The 27369-nt window shown below is 45.5% G+C and overlaps 2 protein-coding genes across 2 annotated transcripts; one reads left to right on the forward strand and one right to left on the reverse strand.

Moving 5' to 3' along the window:
• Positions 1 to 3676: 3676 nt before the first annotated feature.
• Positions 3677 to 6634, forward strand: kcnj13 (potassium inwardly rectifying channel subfamily J member 13). The gene is made up of 2 exons (XM_069676721.1): positions 3677 to 4193; positions 6060 to 6634. Exons 1-2 carry the CDS (start codon positions 3677 to 3679, stop codon positions 6632 to 6634), a joined length of 1092 nt encoding a protein of 363 aa, XP_069532822.1.
• Positions 6635 to 9660: 3026 nt separating this feature from the next.
• Positions 9661 to 26663, reverse strand: efhd1 (EF-hand domain family, member D1). Its single transcript, XM_069676508.1, has 4 exons — positions 26287 to 26663; positions 16613 to 16760; positions 15889 to 16023; positions 9661 to 13656 (listed from the first exon to the last, which is right to left on the reverse strand). The coding sequence occupies exons 1-4, from the start codon at positions 26571 to 26573 to the stop codon at positions 13522 to 13524; spliced, it is 705 nt and encodes a 234-aa protein (XP_069532609.1). The 5' UTR covers positions 26574 to 26663; the 3' UTR covers positions 9661 to 13521.
• Positions 26664 to 27369: the final 706 nt, after the last annotated feature.

Raw genomic sequence — 27369 nt, forward strand, 5'->3', positions numbered from 1 at the left:
AAGTTACAGTAAGTTACGATAAGTTACAGTAAGTTACAGTAAGTTACGATAAGTTACGATAAGTTACAGTAAGTTACAGTAAGTTACGATAAGTTACGATAAGTTACAATAAGTTACAATAAGTTACAGTAAGTTACAGTAAGTTACGATAAGTTACAATAAGTTACAGTAAGTTACAGTAAGTTACGATAAGTTACAATAAGTTACAGTAAGTTACGATAAGTTACGATAAGTTACAATAAGTTACAGTAAGTTACAGTAAGTTACAATAAGTTTATATAAATGTGTAGAAATGATGCACGTTGTTATTTTCAGATAAGTTAAAAAAACACATAAAAAGTCGAATAAAAGGTGGGGACACACACTCTGCACACACACACACACACTCTGCACACACACACACACACACACACACACACACACACTCTGCACACAAACACACACACACACACAGCATTTATCAGCAGCAGCGGGACACTAACCAGCAACAAGCAGCTCTTTGAATGAGCTGTGACAAGGTGTTGTTCTTCCCCCCTCCCCCCTCTGTCGTCTGTCTTCCGGGAACACTAATAGGCTCCATGCAGAGTAATGTGACCAATTGAATCATCCTCGCCGGAGCTGGAGGCTGCAGAGCGCAGCAGCAGAGAGCGCCGCGCTCACACCGGCTGCCACACCGAGGACACTCTCCGCGTCCTGTCGGGACTCCTCTGGGATTTTACAGGGACACTAGCTGCTGTCTTTCCATCCGCCCGGACCCCCTGTGCCCGCTCGGCAGACCTCAGACCAGCTCTCGGGTGAAAGGTCAGAGGGCCCCTGCTCAGGCCTGAGTGCAGCTGACGGTGAGTGTGATGCTGGGCAGACTGAGGCCCTGATACCAGGACAATGATCGGCTGTGATCTGATCACTGCTGCCAAACCTCATGCTACTTTTCAGCATTTTTAGCATTACATCAGAAAAAGAGTTTGTGAGTCAGAATAAAAGCAGGACAGACAAAGTTTGTGTGCACACAAGGGCATCTGAAAGTCAAGTCAACTGTTCTCTCTCAGCGATTCACACGTTCATGATGTGCAGAAGAAGTGAGCAGCTGCAGATGTTACTCGAACCCGACCCCTCGGAGTCGTCCGTAAAGAAACTTTTCCACTAACTTTTACTCTTAACTTAGCACAGTTAGCTTAGCATCAGAAAAATGTCTGACTATTGGCACGGTCACGCGTCGCCGTCATTACGAGGAGACGCTTACAGTCAGTCTGAGAACTCGGCAGCCTGAGGAGCCGTTACACAAAGTGCTGTTTGTGCACACGACAACGTCCTCACATCACAAGTTCAGCTCATTCAGGCAGTTTTCTTTAGGTTGAGCATTCAGAGCAGAAATACGTGAGCAAAGAGGAAGCAAAGGAACATCCCATGATTCAGACTTTAACTCTGTAACAGCTTCATAAAGTAAAGTATTAAAACATCAGGCGTGTATCAGAGTTCACTCAGGATCATAATAACTGAATTATAAAGCAGCTCTCACTCAGGAGAAACAATCAGCTGATTTCACATGTCTGAAGCTTCAGTCTGTCGTGATGTTAACAGTTAGTATCTGTGACGTGTGCGTCTGCTGTGTGTTTTCATTGTTTCATGTGATTGATATCACTGAGTGTGAAGCACCTGGTGACAGCAGCTTTATGTGACACCTCTGACTGATAATGAGGCCTCAGCCACAAAGACAAACATCTCACCTGAACCAGTCACGATCAATCACAGCTTCAGCTTCCTGCTGTGACAAAGTGTCGATGATTCACCACCAGTTTTTATTCATTAAGACCTACAGCAACAATCATTGTCAGCTCTGCTCTTAAACTTTAAACTGCTTAAACACACAAAAAGAACACAACAAGTTTTCTATTAAATGTTAAACTGCAAAAATCAGAACTAAAAGCATTTAAATGAGGGGAATATAAATTAGATATAAAACTTTGAGTTCAGACTTTAACTAAGCATCCAAAGCTGTTTCAGTGAAACAACCTGAAACTGCATTCTGTGTTTATAACGTGACTCTGACTAAAGGAACACGTGGAAACGAGATCAGCTGTTTAAGGAGAGAAATAAACTTCTGCACAAGTCAAACATCATCTCGTTCCACTGACAGGAACGTGATTCTGTTTCTGTTGTACATCAACAGGAAGAGATGAGAAGGAGCAGATGCTTTGATACAGCAGATTTGAGCTTGTCGATGCCGATAACTCAGATTTATAACTCTGATCATTTAGTCTCAAACATTTCGCTCCTCAGAACCAGAAAGAAAATCTCAGTAAAAACATGAATCAGAAGATGAGGATGAGCTGTGCTCTTAAAAACTCTCTTACAGGAGTTAAACTCTTTCGAACCTAAAATATGCATCTATAGCTGGATTCATTTACTCTTTCCCTTCTTGCAGTGAAACAGGGAGTGTATATGAGTGGTGTAATTGGTGCACAGGACGAGCAGAGCGCTGCAGTGCAGTCAGTTTAAAGCTCCCTGCAGATGAAAGACACATTCCTACTCTGCATGTCGCTGTGTTCCTCAGACTGAGCCCAGCTGGGACTGGCTCTAATCTCCTGGCAACAATATTGACATAGAAATAGAAACTCTGACGAGGACAGGACTCTGGAGCTGTCCGGACGGCCCGCGCATGCATCTGCTGCTCACACGCTGCACACACACATACGTCCTGTTTAAGTTCGGTGCCCTGGATTTAAAGGAGCAGGAACATATTTAATCATTCACTTTTTAACTGCAGTTTCATCTCTGTGCATCCAGGACTCCTTTACGGGAGCTTAGCTCAGAGGAACAGCTAACCTGGACCCATCAAGTCCAAGATTGAGGCTAAAAGCACCAAGTCGGTCACTTGGGTGCAGCTATGGGAAGTTTTCTGTAAAATCAGGAGGTTTTATTCCTTTGAGATCAAAATGACAGTTGTCACATTAAATCATTAATTGATTAGCTTTTGGCCTGAACGTCCAGCAGGTAGCAGCAGGAGACTGTTTGCATGACCCTGTTCAAAATGCTGTAAGATACAAACTATAACAGCTGGAGCCGTCATTCTTAATGCAGCAGAAAGCTGAGACTTCTGCTTCGCATCATTATTCAGTACTTTCAATGATGATGTCATTGTTTTAAGTTTAACTGTGTGGAAAGGAGAAATGAGCTTGCAACAGGTGGCTAGCAGCGTGGAGAATATTCATGCTAGCAGTGGTAAAGGACTGCAATAGAGCCAAAGGCATCATTTATCTAATCATAGTTTGTTCAGAGAGTAACTGAACTGAACACCCAGCGTCCACCTGGGTTTGTGTTCTTCTGTTTGTGTGATATATCTAAGCAGCATCAAAAACATTAAGGAAACCTGAAAGTGCCAAAGCCTGCAGTTCCTCTGGTGTCCACTTGAGGCTGTCTCCAGCAGTGAGTCAGTCCCCATAGAGCCCCAGAGACAAGAGATTTCTGAGAGTGCAGCTCAGTTACAACTCACTCACCTCTTTTATGCTAAGCTAGGCTAGCACATTGCAGATGTCTCTGAAACTGATATTGACATTAACTGATAATTTGTGCCTCTAGCATTCCCTCAGTCTTATAAAACATCCCTCAATGTCTTTTAAAAGTTTGTTTCAGGAGCATCCTCACCTTGACTTGTCCTGCTTCTGATCAACCTTCAACCATGACAACCAAATCCACCAGTCTGGTTCTGGGTGGAAAGGCTTCCTCCTCTCCTCTCCTGTCTTCTCCGCCCTGCCAGCGCCTGGTCACCAAAGATGGACACTGTGCCCTCCGTCCTCCTCTGTGCCCTTCAGGGTCCTGGCGGGGGGCCTCGGCCCGTGCCTGGCTGCTGGCCCTGCAGGACCTGTGGGGACTGTTGGTGGGTCTGCGCTGGAGGTGGGTCCTGTTGGCCTTCTGTGCCTCCTTCCTGGCCCACTGGCTGCTGTTTGCTTGCCTCTGGTACCTGCTGGCCCACCTAAATGGAGACCTGGCTGTGCAGGACCATGACGCCCCCCCACAGGGGCATGTGGTCTGTGTGAAACACATCACCAGCTTCACTGCTGCCTTCTCCTTCTCGCTGGAGACGCAGCTGACCATCGGATACGGCACCATGTTCCCCAGTGGAGACTGTCCCAGTGCCATCGCTCTGCTGGCCGTGCAGATGCTGCTGGGGCTCATGCTGGAGGCTTTCATCACAGGTACAATTCTACACTAACATCACTGTCTCTTGTGCACTTAATATTTCAAGGAGTCAGACTAGACATTTAGTTACAACAACAGGTGTTGATGTAAGAAGCAAGAATCTTGTGGTCTGTTTCCCCATCTTCCTTTAATCTTCGCCCAAACCCCAACCAGTCATCTCCTGTGATGCTAAAGCTCAACTAAACCTTCCCTTACCTCTGAAAAACTCTGCTCCAAGATTTAAAGCCAAAATCAGAGTGCAGAGCGTCAGGAAACTCTCACTGGAACACTTTCTACAGAATGAACAGAAATCGACTTTATGAAATCATGATGAATTGTTTGTGTAACACAGTTTGACTGGGATGAAGTATGAAGCTTCATGAAGCCCTGAGAAAATCTAATGTGATTCTTTGGTTCAAAGCTTTTGCTGCAGATGAAATATGACACCTGCTGGGCGACTGTTGGTATTGCATTTTACGGGGCAGGGTTGAATACAGGACTGTGAGGTATGACAGAGAGAGGTATTTTAGAAGTGGTCTCAAAGCTGCCATGATTTTATATTCTGTTCAGTTAAAATGTAATATTAAAAAGAGTGATGTCATCAGTCTCAGCAGGTCCTTCTTGTCTCATCAGTCCTGGCTTCTGCCTCAGTATAGGGACACAACATGTGCAGGTATTGAGCTCTGGCAGTGGACTGTGTTGGACATGAATCAAGGTGTACCATCTCTATTACTGTCAAAACAGTAAAAATTGTTGTTGTTTTGTAAGCAAGCAACAGGGTTTGAATTTTGAGAGTCTTGCAGAAGCTTGGAGACTTCAGTCAGGGGGGAGAATGAGGTGACTGAGGTGCTATTAGCTGGTGGCTGCAGGCTGAGTTGGTCAGGCTCAGAGAACTGATTTCTGATGGTAGAAACGTTGTTTGTAAAGAATGAGGCGAGCCTGTCTGGAGTGAGCAGAGTGGAGGCTGGAGGAGGAGGCGGATAGAGGAGTGAGTTAAAAGCAGAAAACATTTTCTGTGCATCAGCGGCACCACAGGCCTTGTTTTGATAATAAGTAGTCTTAGCAGTTTTTAAACTGGCGGAAAGTCGTTGATGATCACTGACGTCAGTAGACTCTCTGGATTCGTGCCATCTTCTCTCTGCTACCCTGAGCCCTGCCATTTGCTCTCTGATGACCTCAGTGGGCAATATTACCTCCTATTTGTCTAAGTAGGCTGATATGACCCATGTTAACATCAAGGTGACAACGACTAGTAAATCCATCCATCCATCCATTCCTCTTGATCCTGAGGAGCAACCAGGCCAGATGAGACACATAATTCCTCCAGCTAGTCTGGGTCTACCCAGGGGTCTCTACCGTTACATGTCCAGAAAACCTCCAAAGGAAGGCACCCAGGAGGCATTCTGATCAGATACTCAAACCACCTCAGCTGGCTTTTTTGATGCAGAGATGCAGCAGCTCTAATCTGAGCTCCAGCAAGATATTTCTAAGTAAATCAGAAATCATCTGGCTCAGTCCAGTGGCTGTAGCAATTGGAACAGGATGCAAGAGAGTCTGCGTCAGAAGGTAGTAAGGTTGGATGGATGAGTCAGACAAACACTGGGCCTTTACCCAGACGACCAGGGTTTGTGACCTGAGACCAAAAGTCAAGTTAGACTGGTAACATACCATTGAATGGTCTTAAACATCTGAAGTCTGTGGTTGAACCAAACGACAAAACAAAAAAAGACAGGATTATTTTATGAATGAGACAGCTGTTGGATGTGATGCTTATTTTATATGTGCCTTTGCATTTTGTACGTTAACCATTTTTGTTGTGATTTAGCGCGAGTCAAACATTTTGTAGTGTTAAAATGTCATAATGTCATTGTCTTCCACTTTAGGTGCATTCGTTGCCAAGATTGCTCGTCCACAGAAGCGAGCAGGAGCCATCCAGTTTAGCCCCCAGGCAGTGGTGGGCCAACACCAGGGCCAGACGTGCCTCATGCTACGAGCAACCAACCTGCTGCAGCGACCTCTGGTTGACGTGAAGATGAGTGCTGTGCTCTACGAGGAGCATGAAGGTCAGGCCCTGCACCAGACCTCTCTGGACTTCTACCTGGATCACCTGGGCCAGCAGCCTTGCCCTTTCTTCATCTTCCCACTCACCTTTTACCACCCCCTGGACCGCCGGAGCCCGCTCTACCCTGCTCTGTGTGAGGGTATGTCCAACCACTTTGAGCTAGTGGTCTTCCTGTCTGCCCTGCAGGAAGGAACTGGCGACTCCTGCCAGAAGAGGACCTCCTACCTGCGCCAAGAAATCCAGTTTGACCGTCGCTTCGTCCCTGCCTTAGGGCTGGATGCTCGGGGGATGTACATTGTGAGCACCCAGCACTTTGAAACGGCCCACTCAAAGGAGCCTTTGAGCAAGGACTGTGTGGTGCAGATCAACGGTGACGGCGGTGACCGGATGGAGTAAGGATGCTGTAGGGGATATCTCATAGGGACGCAATGTGAGTGATAACTGCAGAGGGTAACAGTGGGGCAGATAGTTTAACCAGGAGGTAATTGATTGAATTTATCTGAATTTATGCTTAAACTTTTTAAAATTAGAATATATCAGACGTAGGGACTGCTGAGGACTCAAAGAAGGGTAGAATCCCCCACTGGCTTCACAGTCATCGAGATATCCACTGCTGAATGGAAACTTTCGGCAATTGAACAAATAGTGTTTTTTGCAGCTTGTGTCGTAACGCTTTAGCCATCAGTTCTATTGCTAATGACCAGATAATAAGGCCTGATTTATACTTGAGCTCTGAATCTGCTGACCCTTTGCCGACCCTGCCGAAGCCTGACGTGCAACTCCAAGGAAATGTCACATTGCAGGAACACTGACAGTGATCGGTCCACTCGATAGCATCGCACTGAAACTACAGAGGACACCTTGCTTGATGATAGCATGTAGCTAGTTGCTACTGTATGTTGGCTGCCACATGAAGCTAAAACAAGTAACGTTGTTTAGCAATATTTAGCAACTCCAACATGATTCAGTAGAATGCTTTGAATTACACAAAGAAGCCTGAAAAACAACAACCAAGTGGCATTGAAATCGCACTGCTGACGAGCATTTTATGGGTATCATTGCTGAGTGACGCAGACACACAAACGCACAAGTATCAATGTTAACAGCGGCTTAGACAAGCAGCAAACTCCAGCTAACGAGGAGGTCCCAAAAACTGCACATGTGGCCACAGGTAAAGACTGTTCTCCTAACTTAGCGTTTGCTAACCCCTCGCTCCTCCGCAGCTCAACTCTCTTGTCCAAATATGGTCACTCTCAAGTGGCTCCAGAAAACCAACATGGCGATGGCCAAAATACAAACCACTACAGACCACTGGGTAAAGTCAAGGTGGCTGAATCAGCTCGTTCATACAGTTTATGGGCATCGCCCCTTAACATCGGCTGCAGTATTAGTCAATGCAGAAATATAAATCAGGCTAAACACTCTCATGAAGTTAATAGCTGAGAACTCTGAACAACGATACATCACTAGAAATGTGTCCAGAGGTGCAGGAAACACGAGCAGTCAGAGGATCAGACAGGTGAGAAACAACCCTCCAGGTTAGACTCACTTATCTGAATGGTGAATGTAAGTCTGTGTTAAGGATCAATAATGCTTTAAAGACCCACTTCCTGCTTCACCTTTGACCTAAAGTAGACTTTTGGACTTTTGAATACAATGGCAGCTGATTTGGTTTGAATGTTGGTTCCTCCTCAGCCGGTCTTATCATCTCACTCCTGGTTCCCAGCCTGGTTTCCTTGGAGCCCCCCGGCTTGTATCTAAGACAGGCTGAGCTCCCCCAGCCCGCACACACGCACACCGAAACAATGAAGGGATTCAATCCAAATCTTTATTGGCAAAAATGAACACCAATCAGCCGATAGTTCGCAGAGGTGTGGCCTACAGAGCAGCTAATATATATGATTGTATTTAACATGTGCAAATCTAATCTTAACAAGCTCACTGCAGACAAAGCCTCGCACACCCCCAGTGATCTTTGGCGCCCCCTAAGGGGGGCCCGGACCCCAGGTTGGGAACCACTGATGTAACTGATCCTGTGTTTTGTAGCGATGGAGCACATTTCAGCAATGTCCCTGCAATGTGAGAACTCAGCAGTTCACCTGCTGAATACCTGATAGAACTGATGGCCACAGCTTTGAAAACAGAACACAAGTTGTACGTTGATCACACGTAGTAACTCAGTTCATATAAAAGCTACAGGATACTAAAGAGTGAGGAACCAATCAGGGACGACCTCATGATTATTGATGCATCGTAACAAGTACTTCCTGAAGAACTCTGAATCGACAACACTACAGTAGATAATGATGAGTTACTCTAGAGCAGAGGTCTCAAACGTACACACACACACACACACACACACACACACACACACACACACACACACTTGACTGAAGTAGAAAGATACTGTATTAATGAGCACATATTAATTATGAGTTAAATATAATAAAATCAGAAACTCCTCTTTGTCTTCCAAAGAGTCACCTCTGCTCAGAGCTGCAGCTGGTTCAGAGTTCATCAGGAACAACCTCCTTCTCTGATCGACACACACTTATGGACAAATCATCACCTAATGATTTATTTATATGGCATTCAGCTGAGGTAGAAATGTCCCTTATGAATTAAGGTATAACGAGAGTGCTGGACAGGATGAAGCGACCTCTTTAAAAGGGCATCCATGTTTCTGATCAGAGACTTCCTCCGCTGAACGATCAAACGTCGACACGAGCTGTCAATCACAGACACCATCAGCTGCTGCGGTTACTCAAACAGAGACGGTCATATGTAACATTAGACTGAGCTGCTTTAAAGGATCAGTAGAGACCAATGATTGATGTGATTAATGAATGTATTGATTGAATCAGCGTCTGAATCATTATGGAAGCAGAAATTACTGTATTATGTTCAATTTGTAAGAAAGTCTGTAGATCTTCAGAGACAGGTAGAAGTTGTAGAAAATGTTTGGAATAATAATTTTAAAGGCTGTTATGAAGAGAATCACTGTTTTCTTTATAAACCAATCAGACAGAGACAGGAAGTGTGTGACAGGAAGTGACTGTGAGGGTCAGAGGTCGGCGTGTCTCATAGCCTTTGTACAGTGTACATTACATGAAATAAATATTTTCTAAACAAGCTGGACTTTATGTTGTGACTACAAATGCTGCACTGCTTGGAGGGTGCTGCCCCCTGCTGGGGAAAGGTAGAACTACATACCTGTGTGTGGGTAGGGTGGGTAGGTAGGCCTTCAAGGTGTTAGAATATTTTGATACACAATAACTGTAGGAAACAGCCTGTAAATAACTGATCTGTTAATCTTCTGACTTTGTTTGTTTCACATCATACCATTAGATGAGTTGTTGTTCAGCAGGATGCAGACAGACACAACGTCTAAATCGTTTCTGATGTTTATGAACGACGACAGATTGCGTTGAGTTTTTCTTTATTGCGATCAAGTCAAACGTTTCCATCCTGACAGGGTTGATAACAACACGATATCTTTACAAGTGCCCAAAAATATACTTCATGACTTCTTTATATTTGGCAACTTATACGTCTCTGCTAAAACAAATAACAATATATATACTATTTTATCCATGAAAAAATACATTGTCCATTTCCACGACAGATACCAGAGTTATTTACGCACAGTAGTTTTGTTATGTGACAACTGGAACATGCTACAACTCAAACACGTGAAAATACAGAGTCAGTCATGAACTGCACTTTACATGAGCACTGATCCAGGGTCAGAGGTCGTCCAGTCATTTAAAGGGCCACAGTTTGTTTATATTTGAAGATATATATGTTTTTATTCGAACATGCTTCACGTATTCGTTCTGATTCTGAGTTTTATGTAATTCTGACTCTTAAATCTGTAAATGAACCCTGACCGACGGACGGACAGACCCGGACCCCGGCAGCGCTCCGGTGAGGATGGAGCAGGTTCAGGACATGTCATCTTTACACATTTATTTCAGGTGTGGGGGTTTACACATGTGATGCATATTTGTGGCACTGCCTTCTAACATTTAGTAACATTGCACACTAATGTTAAGAAAATAAAATTAGCACCCACAGTGACGTAGAAGTTTTCAGTAAATCCTCAGTGCAGACCGAGCTGTCTGTGCTCCAGTGTGACTCAAGTCACAAACCAAACGCTGTCATGTTCATAACATCACAGCTGGTTAACCTCCCCTCCTCCTGAGCTGTGTCTGCGCCCAGTGTGATGAGCTGTTAGCTCGGATCAGTACCAGGATTTCTCTGATGGACACCAACTACCGGCGTCCTGTTTCAGCTGTGGAGCGCCTGTCCGTCAGTCTCCGCTGAGTGGCAGTTTCACTGTATCTAGCAAGTCACAGGTGGGCTGAGATCTGTCTCACTACAGCGCTATGAAGCCACAACAAACAGATGTTACTGAGATTTAATGACAATAAACAGGCTGAGAGGATGCTGAGAGAACTACATCAGGAGGCAGGGTTGTAAAGAGAGTTCATGCTCTGTCAGGTCTGTCTGCAAGACGACAAGAACACGACTTTAAAATGACTGTTTCTTGAATGGAGTTTGGCTTGACCGTTTGTGATGAACATCAGGACGTCAGGAGGATCTAAACACTGCATGCTGAACTTTTTTAACCCAGATTCCTGAGACGTCATGAAGGACTTGTTTCTGCTACATGTCTAAGTTCGTGTCACGCTGTGACTGAGCGAGGAACCGCCAGGACAAACTCAGACTCCAAAGTCGCTGACATGAAACACTCGTAATCTCAAACAGGAAGTCACAAACGAGAAACTGGAGCTGATATTAAGGACGAGCGAGGTGTCACATTAAAGGGGCAGTCCACTAATCCTGTTCAATCAGGTGTTCTACTTTGTGACAGTGCTGCGTTAAGTCAGCGTGGTGCCTCTTGAAAGCTACACTAATGTCAGTGCTCATGTCACAGTGAGTAACCCTTCAAAGAGTCGACTGATGGAGACCACTCCAGTTACAGCTGGAGTTCAGGGACGTCCACACCGAGAACAAGAAGCGCATGACGCTGCAGACTTCCGGCTGATAGGACAGGAGCAGGTGTTCTCACCTGTTACTGCGGCTCGCTGGATTAAAGACTTTATTTTACTCCACATGCTAAGGACAGGTTTGATTCAGATGAGATCTGTTTGGTCATCAAAGAGGAAATCAAACTCCAGTGACTGTCAGGCAGGATGTCTCAGGTAAACCCGAGAGCCCGTTTACACCTGGTGTTAACATGCGACCTGTATCCAGAGGACACGGTAATGAAAGGTGTGAATGAGTCGATGGGACTACGTGTGGCTGCTCAGCCAACCACTTGAAACATGATCCCAAAGGTGTCAGTCGTACCTGTCGATGTCTTGTACTCGTGTTCGCTCTCGCTCTCTCAGCAGGTCTGACTGACTCTGTGCTGCAGAGATTTTCATCATGACATGTAAAATATGTTCGAGTCTCTAGCCTACATTATTCACTATCACTGCATGCTCTTATTAAAATAGAATATTAAACATATAAGACAGCTGATCGGCCTGCTGCGAGCTCAGGGAGGGAACAACAGAAGCATGCCGTCCGTCATCTTTAACCTGACTGCTTCAGTCCGTCTGCTTTCTGACAGGTGTCTCAGGTGTTTGTTAGCTTTCTCTCTGAGAGGGAGGCGAGAAGGTAACTATCAATCTCTAAAGTCAGGGTGTTATTAGCCTAGCTTAGCATAAAGAGAGGGGGAAACAGCTTAAAACCTTTTAGCTCAGTGCTGAGTCGTGTGATCGCTCTGAGAAAAAGATGCTGCGTTAAAGGTCAATCATTCAGAAGAAGACGGTCTCCATGGAAACCAATAAAATGTGTTTGTACACTAAATATAATTATAATAATTATATGAACAAGGTTAGCACACGTCGTCGTATTGATCTGAGAACAGGACCGCATAGGTTACACAGACGTCAGCACGTTCAGTCAACTTGTTTTAAATTTCTATTCATCACCAAACTAAATAAAAACATGCTAGTGAGCTTAAGCTAGCTGATTCCCCTTGCTTTTTGTCTTTATGCTAAGCTTGGCTAACTATGTCCTGATAACAACCCTGCACTTGAGGAGCGATACACACCAGAGCGACGGTCGGCTGTCGGCTCAGACTGGGCAGACATTGAGCCTGCTGCACTGTTGGCTCTGGTCTGCACTTTCTGGACGACTGAGGATCAAATCATCAGCGAAGAACTTTCTGATTGATTCTGTTTAAAGTGAATCTGTGAGGAAGCAAGCAGAAGAAGAAGATAGCCTTTCTTCTTCCACCAGAGAGACACCAACAGCTGACAGCAGCAGAGCGACCTTCGGCCTCGATCAGACGAACTCAGAAGAAGCTGTTTGACCGAACCGTCTCAGCGGTCTGAAGATGTTTGAAGATGAAGCATCAGAAGCTGCTGCAGCTCCACAGCAGCTGAGGTATTACTGTTTACCAAGGAATACAGGCTGCTGCCCTCTGCTGGTGTGGAGAGTTACGTCCTCTCATGCAGGTGCAGGACGTTTGTGCAAGTCAGCCGACAGGTGTTGTCTTTGTGGTGCGTTCAAGTGCAACTTCTTGACTCAGAAACAGGAGACATAAGGCCTTCTACCTGCTGGTTCTTTGAAGTGGGCTGGGTTTAAACACACACACACACACACACACACACACACACACACACACACACACACACAGGATCAGTGTTTTCATCTCAGGCTCAGAGAGAAAGCGAACAAACATTCCCCAAAGTGTTGACCTTTTGACCTTCTCCTTTAAAGGCCGTCTGAGTCAGAGCTGCACGAGGCTTCCACTCGGTCATGTGAATGATCATTATCATATTAAAACAGCTCTTCATGCTGTTATCTAACACTACACTAGTCCTATCACATTGCAGGTTGCAGAGATGCTTATTAATTACAGCCACGGTGACGAGGAGAGGATGAAACATACGACACAAACAGGAATCAAAGAGCTTCACGTCACCGTCACGTTTCCCTTGTGGTGAAAACTTCCAGTTAATAAAACACACAAACATCTACGATGAATTTAACATGTTCACTTCCTGTTTCTCTGAAGAGTTTTTTACCTTTTGTTTCTGTGCAGCAGCTGCAGAACATCTGGAACGTTAAACCTTATATGTGCAGTATTTTTACTTTGATGCATCTTCTACTCTGGTGATAAAGTGCCACATGTGAGCATGGGTAAAATAAAGTGTAGTGTGAAGCTAGTTTAAATCTCTAACACTGACTGAGCGTGTCAGGGCTGCGCTGGGCTCCGGGTCGGGTCATGAGCAGAAGGTCGACTGCAGCTGCTTGAACGCTGCTTGTCTCTGTTTCTTCTCCACTTCCTGTCTCTTCCGCTCCTCTTTCTCCTCTCGGATCTCCGCCTCGAACTTGCTGCCTTGAGACGCGACCTTCATCTGGTGACACACAAACATGACAGAGCTCCTCCAATCAGCACAGAACATCTTTAATCACATGTTATGACCTTATTCTAAGCCTCAGGCTGAGCTCACTGTGCCGGTTACACAGATGAGAAGAGGACGTCTGTGGAGCAGCTGAGCCTGCTGACAGGAGGCGCTGCAGAGCTGGGAGCGCTCCACGTTTTAGGAGTAAACACTGAAAAATGAAACTGTAAAAGAACTACAATAAATCTTATTTTTATGATTAACTCTGAAAGTTTAAAATGTAGTTTTATTATTAAACTGATGATTTCCAGACTTTGTGTTTGCAGAGTCAGACCTCAGATCAGACATCACTACGCTGACGGCTCAGGGCCGTCTTCAGTCACTTCAGGAGACGTAGGAGAAACGAGAAGTCGGAGTCGACACTTTCTGTTCCTCATATTCATGTGGTTTACAAAGTGTTTACTCAGCAGCTATGAGCGCTTTGTTTGCCCTCTCCTCCGCTGCGCAGCGTGTCACCACAGGTTAAACATTTTTCATTCTTGGTGACACTCAGCGCCTCCTCATGGTGTGACGTGTGAGATGACAGGAGAAACACTGCCCTGATCCTCTGCACTAAAGCCTGATGTTGGATGGATGTGATGAGTTGTGTCCCAGGTTGTCTCAGGTTTTACTTCCCCAGCTTGTGTCTGTGTTTGAGTCGCACAGATCTGATGTCCTCTGACCTCTGCAGTTAAACTCTCTTTGATTTTTCACCTTTAATCACAACAAACACGAAGGACACTAAAATCACTGTTGTAGTAACTGGTCCCAGCCACCAGGTGGCGGCCCTGCATTGTTTCATGTCTCTGAGAAGTGACATGAAGAGGAGGCAGCAGGTTTAACTGTCTCGTGTCTTTAATTTAAACATTTAAAAGTCTTAAACACTTTGAGGACATTTTAATCGTGTTTGTTTTCTTCTGAAACACGTGACGGCTCTTTGCTGCGTCACATGTCAGACGGTTTGTTCTGAACTTTGACCTCACTTTGATTTTACTTTCAGTCTAATGTACACTTTCATTATTAAATAGTTTATTTTAAGTTATAGTTATAAGAGTTATTCTGGTGATGGCTTTGATCTGTATTCTGGGTTCAGACATGATTTCAGTTCTCATTGTTTAGTTTGTTTTTAGTTTCTTTCTGTGTTCTTGTTACGATCGAGTCTTTTTTAGTGAAGCATTTTATTTGTGTTTCATTGTTTGGATCACTTCCTGTTTTACTTTGTCACCTTGTCTCTCGTGTTGATCCACTTCCTGCCTTTGTGTTTCCCGCTTGTTTGATTGGCCCAATCCCAACCACTCACGGGCTTTGAGGCGCGTTCCCGGTGGGTGTGTGCGTGCTTGGTGCTGTCCCGCTGTCAGATCACAGAGTGTGTGAGGGCTCTGATGCTGACTTTCTGTGAGTCTGCATATCTGCAGACTTCACTGTGGGACTTACCCAGAGTTCATAGCAAACTTAGTGACGTATACAAACGTGTGGTCCAGCCCCCCCGCTACATGTAAACAAATGTTCGTACATTAAAGTCGTGTTCAATAAAGTTTGACCAAAAAATAAAAATAAATGTAAACTATGTGAGCGTGGACGGTGACGGGATCCCAAATACGATTATCTGTGAGTGACAGCAATTAAGTCTTCACATGATTAAACATGAAGGCTCTCTGACACACACACACACACACACACACACACATGCTGACTTAATGGTCCATCTGGTTTCCAGGCAACGTGTGATGTCATGATAGTGCGTCCCATTCCTCATCGTCATGCAGATCTCAAACCCTCACACACTCACGTACAGTGCTCAGGCTTTGGGCTGGAGACTGTGTCTGATGAGCCTCACCTGTGTCTGATGAGCCTCACCTGTGTCTGATGAGCCTCACCTGTGTCTGATGAGCCCCACCTGTGTCTGATGAGCCCCACCTCCAGGGTCTCCTCAGTCTCTGTGCTCCCCTCTCAGTGTCAGTTCGTTTTGTGCGACTCCTCCTGACTCCTCGTGTTCCTCTTGTTTTTACACCTTCTGTTGGATTTAACCTGGAATGAGGAACTCTAACTCACGTCGCTCCCTCAGAACACCAGATATCAAGTCTTTGATGTAAAGGCGACTTTGTGATTTTATGTTTCCTTCATGAAAGGCTGCAATAATCTGCTGAGGAACAATCAATGATTGAACACAGTCTGTGAAGGTGTCATGGCGTAAACGTGGAGTACCTTTGCTTCAAAGAAGTCCTTGGCGCCCATCACTCCCTCTGTGGACACGTTGATCTCAGACAGACGGGCCAGAGCCATCAGCCCGCTCTCCTCCTGCAGCTCTCCAGCTGCTGCTCTCCGGAAGATCAGCAGGAACTGAAGAGGAAGAAGAAGAAGACATTCAGCGGAGGAGGACGCACGTCCTTATTCTCTGTGTTCGTGTGATTCACCGCGTCTGTGTGACAAAACCACACGAGCCCAAAGTGAGCTGTGTGTGTGTGTGTGTGTGTGTGTGTGTGTGTGTGTGTGTGTGTGTGTGTGTGTGTGTGAGTGTGTGTGTGTGTGTGTGTGTGTGTGTGTGTGTGTGTGTCTCTGATGTAAACGTGACTCTCAGGTATAAACAGTGTTCAACACAAACACAGTGACTGACGGCGGCAGCAGCTCCTGTGTCCTACACACTTAAATCGCTGTTTTTCTCAATGGAGTCTGGTGGCTTTGAAGAGAGCGATAACTTCCAAACCTAGTGAGGGATTTAGACCTCACCTGTGTCTGAACAGGTTAAAGCTCAGCTCACACAGCTGCTCACGTTCACACCTGACCTTTAGTTGTGACGTGTAAAGATGAGGCACCATCATCATGTGTTTCCCACACACTGAGCTCCCTGTGGGTTTGTTGTGTGAGTGATATTAAGCTCCCTCAGGTGTGTGAAGCCTCACACAGGTATCCGCTCCACCTGCTCCCTCACCTCTCTGAAGCTCAGCTTTCCGTCGAAGTCTTCGTCCACCTCTTTGATCATGTTCTTCAGGCCCAGGTGAGTCTGAGGAGCTCCCAGTTTCTCCATCATCAGCTTCAGCTCCATCAGGTCGATGAAGCCGTCTTTACCTGTGTCATACCTGCAAACACAGAACGCACACACACACAGCATGTCACTCCACAGCTCCTCTGAGACACACACAGGGTCAGAGTCTGTTCTTGGAGCTAATCCACAGAGCAGCACGTACATTAAATAAATCTCTTTTTATTAAAACTATGTTCAGCATGTTCATGTCCCTGCATGCAGCGCGTTCTCTGGTCCCTGTAACGTCAACACTGAGCGCAGGCTCCTCTACGCCCTTTAGGCCCTGACAGGTTATAATGTTCCTTCTACAGCAGCCGCATGTGCAACAAACCGTGCTCTTTACGGTGACCTTGCAGTGCATAAAATGTGACATTAATCGGTGCCTTCTATAGTCGCCCCGTGTGCAGGAGGAGGCCATCTTGGGTCCTTCTGGTGCAGAACATGTGAATGACTGTCCTCTGGAGGCCCCTGACAAACACAAGGTTATCATGTGCCCCATGTGCATGAAACATACACCATGCTCTGCCTGCGGCCTTGCAGTGAACAAAGCGTGACAGTGATTGATTCTCAGCTTAATCCAGAAGGCAGCTGGACGTTTCACCCAAGTGCCTGGTGGGCGGAGCTACAAATATGACCCGTAGAAGCCTTCTCTTCCAGCTCCGTCCGTCACTCAAGCTTGGACCTGGATGAGAACCTTCACAGACGACAGTGATTGATTCCTGATGTAGCCCTGCACGTGTCCCTCTGTGTGGGACAGTTTGACACAGCGTCCTCTGGAGCCTAAGAAGTGAACATCTCATCATCATCAACAAAGAGTCCAGACTGTGAGCACACACCACTGGAACATGTGAGCTCGTTGTTCTTGTGTTGTGTGCTGGTGTTTCCTGTTACACTTGAACACAACACAGACGGACAGCTGCAGGTTCGGGATCTTCAGAGGGACTCACCTTCACGTGGAGCTTCAGTTTGGTCTCGCAGCGCCCTCTGGGACCCTGCATGATCGTGATGAAAGACTCTATGGTGATGAAGTTAAACTGCTAACTAGCTAACAGCTAACACCTGTGCAGACGTATCAGCTGTTTGTGCTGCACTTGGTTGTTTCTGAAGAATCAATCGAAGCATCCAAAACATCCCACGAGGTCCTCATGAAGGTTTAACATCATTCTGATTCCAGTGCTGATATTTAAATACAGCTGAACGTGCAGCACGAGGTGTCAGCGCACCGATCAGACATCATGAGCCCGAATAAGCCGCTCGCCTCTTCTCCTCCCAAACAGAAGACTACAGATCAATAATGTATTCTTCTAGCTGCACACAGAGACTAAACTTTTAGAGCGTAAACAGGAAGTGGTGTAAATTATGAAGTGAGGTGCTAGCACAGAGCGAGCTAACGTTAGCTCAGCTTGTGTTCATGTTAGGACTCCTTCAGTGTACTGAGCCAGGTGTTACAGTGATAGCAGGCACATAACGTGTCACAGGGCGAAGCGGCAGTGGAACGCAGCAGCCGCAGTGGATGTCACGATGATGACCTTCCATGTGACTACATCATCCACACCTGAACTCTGACCTGTGAGCCCGCTGCAGCTCTTCTTGTATCACTGCTCAGCATCAGTTGAAAGCAGCAGCGTGCTCCTCTCAGACGCTCAGCTCTCTCACGTCTGCACTCTGTTATCATCCTCAGCAGAGCCGCTGAGGCTTACGTCTGACAGGAGGAGTATTTATAGAAGCTTTCAGCAGCTGTGTGTGTGTGTGTGTGTGTGTGTGTGTGTGTGTGAATACTGAAGTATGAGGCCTGCTGACCTCACTCTCAGACTAATCTGATCAGGCCAGAGACCCGTTCATTGTTTGGCTCCAGCTTCTTAAAAAGGCACAAAACAGTCAAAGTCTTTGAAGAAGAAACCAGAAAAAATCTGCTGCAGAGAAAACAGTTTCTGTTCTCTCACTACGATCACGTCTGTCACTCTGGTAACATCCGAACACACACACGAGCAGTGATCCTCAGTGGGTCATACTGGCCCTGATACACACTGTGAAGCTGATTATAAAGCTGCGCGGATATTAAACAGGTTATTAGCATTAAGCTAGCTATAATCTCTATAAAAGGATACGATAACATGCGATATTCTATGACAGGTGCTGCACTGAATGAATGAGACTTCCACAGTGTTGAAACGTTCTGCTTCCCGTCTGTACACCAACATCTGCAGCTAGTGTTTCAGCTGTGGCTGCAGGACAACAACAACAAGTGATACGTTCTGGCTGTGACGCAAACCTGCAACCTGGACGTCCATTAAGAAATGTTATTAATCTCTGTAAAGTGACATCAGTGCAGCTAACAGTCGGGCCGCAGACGTCGTGTCTCAGCTCTGACTCCAGCCTGTAACACTGAGCAGCACATGAGCATCCTTCATCAATCTGCTGTCTACAGCAGAAACCCCATAATGCACCTTTGCTCTCAGAGGCTGAGGCGTCGTCGTCGTGACTCTGCTTTTGAAACAGAAGTTATTTCATGTATTTAAAATGAGGAGTAACTAAACAGGAGCCACTCGGAACACACTCCTCTGTCCCGGAGAGAGGGGGCGGAGCAGAGAGCCGAGCTGCTGATGGACAGCTGCTCGTCCTCTCACGGAGCTGCTGGAAACCAGCTGTTTGACAAGTGTTTTCAGACCCGTGAATTCTGGGACCTGTAGTCTTACAACTTGCTGTGACCACAGTGACCACAGCTGTGCACGGTTTTACACTTACATAGTATTCAGTGTGCTCAGTGTGAAGTGCATTCTGTCTGTGGGGAAACACAGCATGCACACACACACTGGACACTATGCCGGCTTAGATATCCCAGAATGCAGTGCAGTATGACAACAACAACAACATCATACATGGCTGCTTCAAGGTTAATATAATATGGAAGCTTTAATGCTAAATATTGTGTCCACATGCGATCATCGTTCGGTCTCATCTTTGTACAGAAGCATCGCTGTGGCCGCTAGAGGCGGGGCTTAATGGGGTTAAGATGGCCGCCAAAGGGAAGAGCATTACAATGGACACAAAGATTTGCATCAGGAGAACCGGGCTGTCACCTCAGGGACAAAGACTATCCAACTTTAAACACCAGCAGAAAAAACAAACAGCTAACGTGCTGCAGATCGCGTGAACAGAAGCCTCCCGGCCACCAGGGGGAGCAGCACGTTTACTGTGAATGTTTTTGTTTTCTGCAGCACTTTCAGACTTCAGTGAGTGTTTTTAAAGGGCTTTGTCCGCCGTGCTAGTCAGCAAGTTTACACAGCGCTAACATGAAGCTATCAGCTAATCAAAGGTTTTATCTGTTTGTTTCTGTATGGATTCTTTCTGTTAGCCTCCTCTCACAAACAAACTCAAACAAGGACCTTTAAGTGATGATCACTGACTCACTGCACAGACTGTGGGTTCTTCTCCGTCACTGAAATCATAAATCACGTCAGCTCAGGCAGATTTAAAATGTGGGCCTCTGTGGAGGAGTCGTGTTGTTGTCGTCAGTTGTGGTTTGTGCTTCATCAGATGGAGTCACATGTTTTTGGTGAAGAGACGCAGAAACATGTAATCAGGCAGAGAGAAGAGTCTCTCCTGCAGACACAGTTTCTATCACAGCAGCTCCGTCTCTATCTGCGCTCACGGCCCTGTAAATAATGAAGATGTAACATCAGCTCTAATGGTTGCTTTGCTGTCAGGAGGTTGATGCTCTGTAATGATGCACATTTACTGACCTTTTAGACGGCATCATTAAAGGCAACAACAAGGCTGCTGAAGTGTGAACATTTAAATCTGTAGCTGCAGTCTCACCAGTCCTAAACTCAAACATCCAAACAGAACCTTAAAGTGAGGCAGCTTCATCTGTAAAAAACACTGGGGCAATATACCTGAAGCATCGCACCCCGCCAACATCCTCAGGACCTGCTGCAGGGGCAAGTCTGTGCTCACGTGCTGCAAAACCACCTGGGGTCCGTTTCACAAAGCAGGTTTATTGAAAACTCTGAGTCTGTTAACCCTGAAATGAGGGAAACTCTGAGTTTTCCGTTTCACAAAGGGAGGTAACTCAAACCAGAGAAAGAGGGGTAACTCTAGCCTGTTTCACAGAGAGAGGTAACTTAAGCTCTCGGTCAGTTACTGTAGTAACAGACTCTATGAACCTCACCTGGTCGTGAGCAGGTTTTCTTCAGGAAACTCAGAGTTTCGCTCTGTCTCCTCCCTCTAGAATATAAAACCCTCATTCGACTTCCTCATTCATTCAGCCCGTCTCACGCGTGTGTTTGAGCGGTTACCGAATTAAAAGAAGAAAAGTTGCGTCTCTGTGCTGCTCTGACCGCTTTGCAAAAGTCTTTTATTTTTATGATAAAAAAAATCAAAAGACAAATCTGTGTCAAAGTCATCATTTGTAGATTTTCCACCACCACTGCCGAGAGCGCTCAAATAAGACGCCGTTAGTTATTGGATTTTTTTTTTTTTTAAACTAACACATTCAGTTTAATCAACATGAATTATAATGTATGTGAAGTCAGCATCATGTTAGGGATAAAGCTGATGCTCATTAAAACAGCCACTGAATGATATTTAATCTGTTTCATATTTAAAATATGATTGAAGTGCTTCCATTTACGTTTTTCTCCCGCTGCATTGCTCCTAAATTAATATAAATTTTAGCTTCCGGTCGTGATTAAGTATTAAATAAATAGACCAGTTCAAACTTGCAAATTTACTCGAGCAGCAGTTTCTTCCCACGCTGCTTCTCTCTCTTTTGCAGCTGCAGCCGTGTTACTTTATGTTTCTAAAAACATGCTCGTATTCGCTGAACGTCCGCACGAGGATTTCGAGCTCCGCTGGTGTGACGTAGGAGGACATCTTTTTGTGTACCGTTGCCATGGTGACTCGTGGTGTCGGGGCTCCATTAATGCTGGCTTTTTACAGTCAGCGTGCACGCACTTAACTCCGGGTGAACCGACTCAGAGTTGATTGAACTAACTCTGATCAGCTGTTCTGGAACCGAAAACTCAGAGTTTCCTATCTCAGAGTAGATCAACTCAGAGTCCAGGGTTAGGCTCAGAGTTTGTTGAACCTTCTTTGTGAAACGGACCCCTGGTGCACACCTGCAACATCACAAGCCCTGCAGGGGGGGGCAGAGAACTGTGACCCACTACACCCCCTCCACACACTCCTTCTTCTGCCATCAGACAAGCGGTACCACAGCATCAGAACCAGGACCACAAGTGAACAGGCAGAACCCTGCTGGTACTGAGATTAAGCTTCAGGAGACTGATGATGTTCTGGACCAGTCGTAACTCCAGAGTGCAGAATCACTGAGCGTCTGACAGAAGGACTGATACGAGGCCGACATTATAAATGACACAACACTACAATACAAAGTAAACGTGAACACACCTGCAGGCTGAAAGATGAACCACATACAGACAGCAGCATCACAGGCCTGAGGCTTATGAAGGGACTTTTATAACACACACACGCACACGCACACGCACACGCACACGCACACACGCGCACACACACACACACACACACACACACACACACACACAAACACAGAAGAAGCAATGTTCATGTATTCAGTAGATTTGCTGACTGCACGAGGTCTTACAGGAGAATAGAGGCGTAGCATTTAGCATCTTTAGCTCATTGTGATTCTTTTCATTAACTGTAACCAGGGTGGAAGTGAGCACAATTAGGCCTTCATTTGCATAATGGGCTGATTAAAATGGGGGAGGGGAGGTGGGAGGGGGGTCTTCCTCTCCTGGCACAGCGCTCCAGGCCGGGGACACAAAGGCAGCCTGGACCGGTTTGGCTCTTCTTTGTGGGAGCGCAGGAATGCCAGAGGCTGAAGCCGGGTGTGTTCCCCTGCTGCCATGTGACCACGAGCCTGCACGCAGCACGGCACGGCACGGCACGGCACGGCACAGCACATCCTCACTTATTTTATATCTTCATGAAAGTCTGTTCATTTCCTGTTTGTCCTGTTTGTCCTTCATGATTTGGTAAACAAATAAAGTTGTTACAAAAAGAGACACAGCAGGCTCTTTGTTGTGGTGTGTTAGCATACTTGTTAGCATGCCACTGGTATTTATATGACAGATTACTAATGTGATATAAGACTGTTGCAACATTTCAGCACGCTAACAAAACAAACAACAGAGAAACAGCAGCACTAGCATGAAGCAGGTTTTATATTCGTTCAGACTCAAAGTCTCTACGATAACATGAACATGCATTTAGTGAAGATATCCAGGCATTACTAAAGGCACACAGAATCATCGAGCTTCTACAGAGTCGGGCAAATTCATTACGAATATTTAGACTTTTTCTTTCCTCTTGTGTTCCACCCTGTGTTCCAGCCGTGGCCTCTCTCTAGGCACCAACTTAAACAAACTTTACATTTGTGTAATACAAAAAATGACGATAGAAAAAAACGTCTGTGTGCAGCGCACGGAGAAGGAAGTCTGCGCTAAACGCTTGCTAAACTGTCCGTCACTCTGAGGCTGATACGCTCGGCTAGAGTATCTCAAAAACACTGTATGAGCCATAGTGTATACGTAAAGATGATTGGCAGTGGTTCAATCTGTGTTGTGTTCAAACCCCGACCACGAGGTGGCAGTGTTGTAATCTCTAATCTTCAGATATTTGACTCTGCAAATCCAACGTAACAACAGTTGTGCGCATTGTGGTGCCCTGATGCGATCACATTAATGTCAGCTGCATCGTTTTAACCTGACGCATAAGGTTCACCTCTGACCTCTTCTCATTGGAACATATCTGAGATTCATTCTGTTGTCCTGTTCCCCGAGCGAGACTTTAGGGTTTTGTAATGTGTGTGTGGGGGTGGAGGAATGTGTGAAATGTGTGTGTGTGTGTTTTGAATGTTGAGGTCAACAGTATTTTGAAACTGGTAATTACTGTAACTCCCACATGACATGTTTGCTACATGCCCCGCCCACAGCTGAGGAAACAAGGCGAGGACGGACACTGTGTTCTCTGACGTCTCCTGGTCCCGTCAGGTAGAGGAACCGGACGATGAAACGATGACAGCGGTGACAGCACATCGGAGAGGAAGGGTTTAAAGTATGGGGCTGCTGCTGAACTGCTTTTTAAATCCACAAGCTCAAACAATTAAGAGATTTAGTGCTTCATTTGAGAGTGACCTGATGCCACGTCGCCTGGCTCGGTCCGGACTGAGCCGCATTGTTCTGCAGCTTCCTTGTTAATTATAGATGCCTGAGCTTTTGGCACCAGGGAACTCACTTTCTCTGCTCGTATTCTTCTCCATCTCCCCCCATTTCGACCCATTCAGATCAGCTGAGCCGGAAGAGCTCTCCAACATGTTTCAAGACTCAGAACATGGAGAAAAAGATGCTCCTGTCCCTCCAAAACACACGATTCACTTTGGTACATGAGTCAGGGAACGAGGGCAGATCAGGAAACACTCAAAGCGGCTGTTTGTAATTAAAATTCTCGGTCGATTAGAGCTTGATAAAATGTCGTCATTTGAAATATGCCTCTAAGCCCAAAGCTCTGAGAGGAGGAAAGTGGGTCAGCAGGCGGTGGATGCCCCATGGGACTGTGGACTGTGTGAATGGGATCAGCGCAGCAACAGAAGTAAGAGATTGAGACAGACGTAACCGAAGCTCCCGAAGGACAAACAAGTTTGGAGATTAGAAATCAGGTTGTGTTGAAACGCAGCGAGAACTCTGCTGCAGCCTGTCCACATGCTCCTTTTCAATCAGTGAAACACAAACAATGAGCACAGTGTAAGGAAAGGGCAGCCACCATCATCTGACTCACCACCAGCCCACAGCTAACAGGGCAAAGGTCAGAGGTCAAGAAGACTGAGGACTCCAGATATGAGTGCAGAGTCTGCTGATCAGAGAAGCAAACAGAAACCTTAAACGCCTCCATAAACCCGCCATGAAAAACAACAAGATATTCTGACCAAGCAAAAACCTCCACAGCTGAAAGCTGCAGTTCCTCTGGTGTCCACTTGAGGCTGTCTCCAGCAGTGAGTCAGTCCCCATAGAGCCCCATGTTAAACTTTACAGCAGAAATAAACATGTTTACAGCCTGGTACAAAAACAGTTTGGGTCTCTATAGCTCATTTCTAACTCAGGTTAGCTACAAAAAGAATCTCACTCTGTGGGAAACACGATGGTTAACGAGCTAATAAGCCAGCTATTGAATTAGCCACAGGTACTCTTTAGCTTTGATAACTTAGCCCTTGCTAACCTCTCGCTCTAGCTCCGCCCTCTCGTCCAAACATGGTCCCTTTATATAAGAGAAGTGCCTCAGGGACACATTAAACAGCTGGACTGATTCTGATCAGTAATATCCTGCTGAAGGAAGCAGATGTGCCTGAATGTATATTAATGACAGTCTATGTTTGTACTTCATTATCCACGGACACTGACAGGAAATGGAAACAACAATATTTTATGGGCAGACGAAGATGAAGAGGAGCAGTTAAGGTCATCACGCTCAGGAAGAGTGCATCCTGAATCAGGTTTTAGAGATGGCTAGGAAGGAGGTCAGAGGTCAGACAGTCGAGTGTGTGTGTATAAACCACAGACTGTACAAAAAGATGGCCGACATGACCGCTCCCTAAAAGTGAAGCCAAACCCTCTCCGTCGCCCCCTGCTGTCTGGCTGCACTATGTGTCATAAAGCCCGCCTCCTCCATGTTAACAGATGGGACATGAGTCAAACTATAAAATCAAAATACACGTCAAATACATTTTTCTCAAACATGGTTTCTGTCATTATAGTTAGTTCTTATCATGCTGATTTATGTCACAGTGTTCATTTTTCTGACAAGTTTACTTTTAATTAGTTATTTGATGCTGTCAAAATGATGATTGACAGCTCTGTTGACAAATACGGCTCCTGCAGCCGATCAGTTCCAGATTAGCAAAAACAGGAAAACCCCTGAATGCGCACACACACACACACACACACACACACACACACACACACACACACGGTTTATAATGTAAAACATTTAAAGTGAGGCGTCAGTTGTCAATAATTGATTAACTGATCTACTAGATTGATCCAAAGTAACTGATTATCAACAACAGTTTCCAGATGTTGCTCTAAAATGATTAAATATTCTACAACTTAAATATGAAGAGAAGTTAAGGAACTAAAAAATAAGAAAATCATTAAACACTCTATAATTATTATTTACTGATAATATTTGCTTGTTAATGGCAGATCTGGGACTCCATATATTTTCACACATATAAACATAATAAGGCTTAAACCGTGAGTGTAAGTGAAAGGTGTGCACGTCAGAGTGGGAGCTGCTCCAGGTCTGTGTGATCACGACACCGCATTAACCGCGTGCGGAGGCCCTGCAGTGACTCGGAGCGAGTCAGTGTGAGTCAGTGACACACACAGCTTTCACCTGGAGGCTTCACGTCAGCAGCAGCAGCGTAATCTCATCAAGAGCTTCTGACCCTGCATGTTCATTCAGTCCAAATCCCCGCGCGCCGTAAACACTGTTATTACATGTGTTATAAGCACAGACAGGAGAATCCGCGGCGGTCTTACCGTTTGAACATCGCCTCCATGTCTTTGATCTGCTTGCGGGAGAACTCTTTGAATTCGGTGTACGGGTTGAAGACGCGGGTCGGTCGTGGAGCGGCATTGCCCTGGTGGATGTCCAGCCTGCGGTTCAGTTTGGCGGACAGCTCGGAGGCTGATTCCCCGCAGGCTGCTTCGGGCTCTTGCGGTCTGGCTCGTTGCGGGCTGTGTGCGGGCTCCGGCCTCGGCTCCGCAGCCTCCTGCGTGACGACCAGCCGCGACTGCAGCTTCCGCGCGAGCTCATCTGACGCCATGCTGAGGACACGACGATGGTGCTGAGGCTGACAGGCAGAATGGAGGCTGACAGCAGCTTCAAGTACCACTGACAACCCGCCTGCGTGATGTCAAACCGCCTGCGTGATCCGTCAATCCGCCTGCGTGCTGCTGACAAGAGAGAGGACGGTACTTCCGGTCGCTCTATTTCAGAATAAGACGGAAATGAACAACATTCACTAACAGAAGAAAAAGTACAAGGTCTTTTTTTTTCCAGAATTGAATCAACATGTCAAGAAAAAGTGTATATGTTTAAAAATAAAAGCTTTCAAAGTTGAAATGCTGAATATAAATGTCCATCTCTTAAATAAAGTCATAATGTCGAAAATAAAGTGGAAATATCAAAAATTATTTCAATTATATTTAAAAAAAAATCTTTATATCTTATCTATATATATCTTTTTTATATATCTTTATATTTATTAAACACGGCACTTATTAAAAGTTTGACTTTATTTTCATCATTTTGATTCTCAAAATACAAACGTATGATTTACATTAGCAAACCTTTGCATCCAAAAAAAAGCACATTATAATCTTTCTTTTTTCAGTGTAGAAGAAATGCAAAATGTTGTCCTGATTTCCCCCTCAGCCTGAAGATGGCGCTGATGCTCTACAGGAGATCAACTGCTTTTCAGAAAAGATGCTGGTTAAAAACAACCGCTGGCAGAAGAAAAAAGAATGACAATAAATTTAAAGAAAAGAAACGTGTGTTAATAAATTAACTAATTTACTAGTATGTTCAGCTGAAAAAGTGTTTTTTCTTACAATCTTTCG

The sequence above is a fragment of the Semicossyphus pulcher genome, unplaced genomic scaffold, assembly GCF_022749685.1.
Source record: "Semicossyphus pulcher isolate SPU_LCO1_2020_fin unplaced genomic scaffold, fSemPul1.0.p SCAF_26, whole genome shotgun sequence".
Classification (NCBI taxonomy): domain Eukaryota; kingdom Metazoa; phylum Chordata; class Actinopteri; order Labriformes; family Labridae; genus Semicossyphus; species Semicossyphus pulcher.

Excerpts from the sequence above, each read along its gene's own strand:
- efhd1 (XM_069676508.1), bottom strand. The coding sequence starts at position 26,573 with ATGGCGTCAGATGAGCTCGCGCGGAAGCTGCAGTCGCGGCTGGTCGTC. Across the intron at positions 16,761-26,286 it reads ATGGAGGCGATGTTCAAACG|GTATGACACAGGTAAAGACG; the intron begins GTAAGACCGCCG and ends CTGTGTTTGCAG. Across the intron at positions 13,657-15,888 it reads AGGACTTCTTTGAAGCAAAG|ATGAAGGTCGCGTCTCAAGG; the intron begins GTACTCCACGTT and ends GTGTGTCACCAG.
- kcnj13 (XM_069676721.1), top strand. The coding sequence starts at position 3,677 with ATGACAACCAAATCCACCAGTCTGGTTCTGGGTGGAAAGGCTTCCTCC. Across the intron at positions 4,194-6,059 it reads GCTGGAGGCTTTCATCACAG|GTGCATTCGTTGCCAAGATT; the intron begins GTACAATTCTAC and ends CTTCCACTTTAG.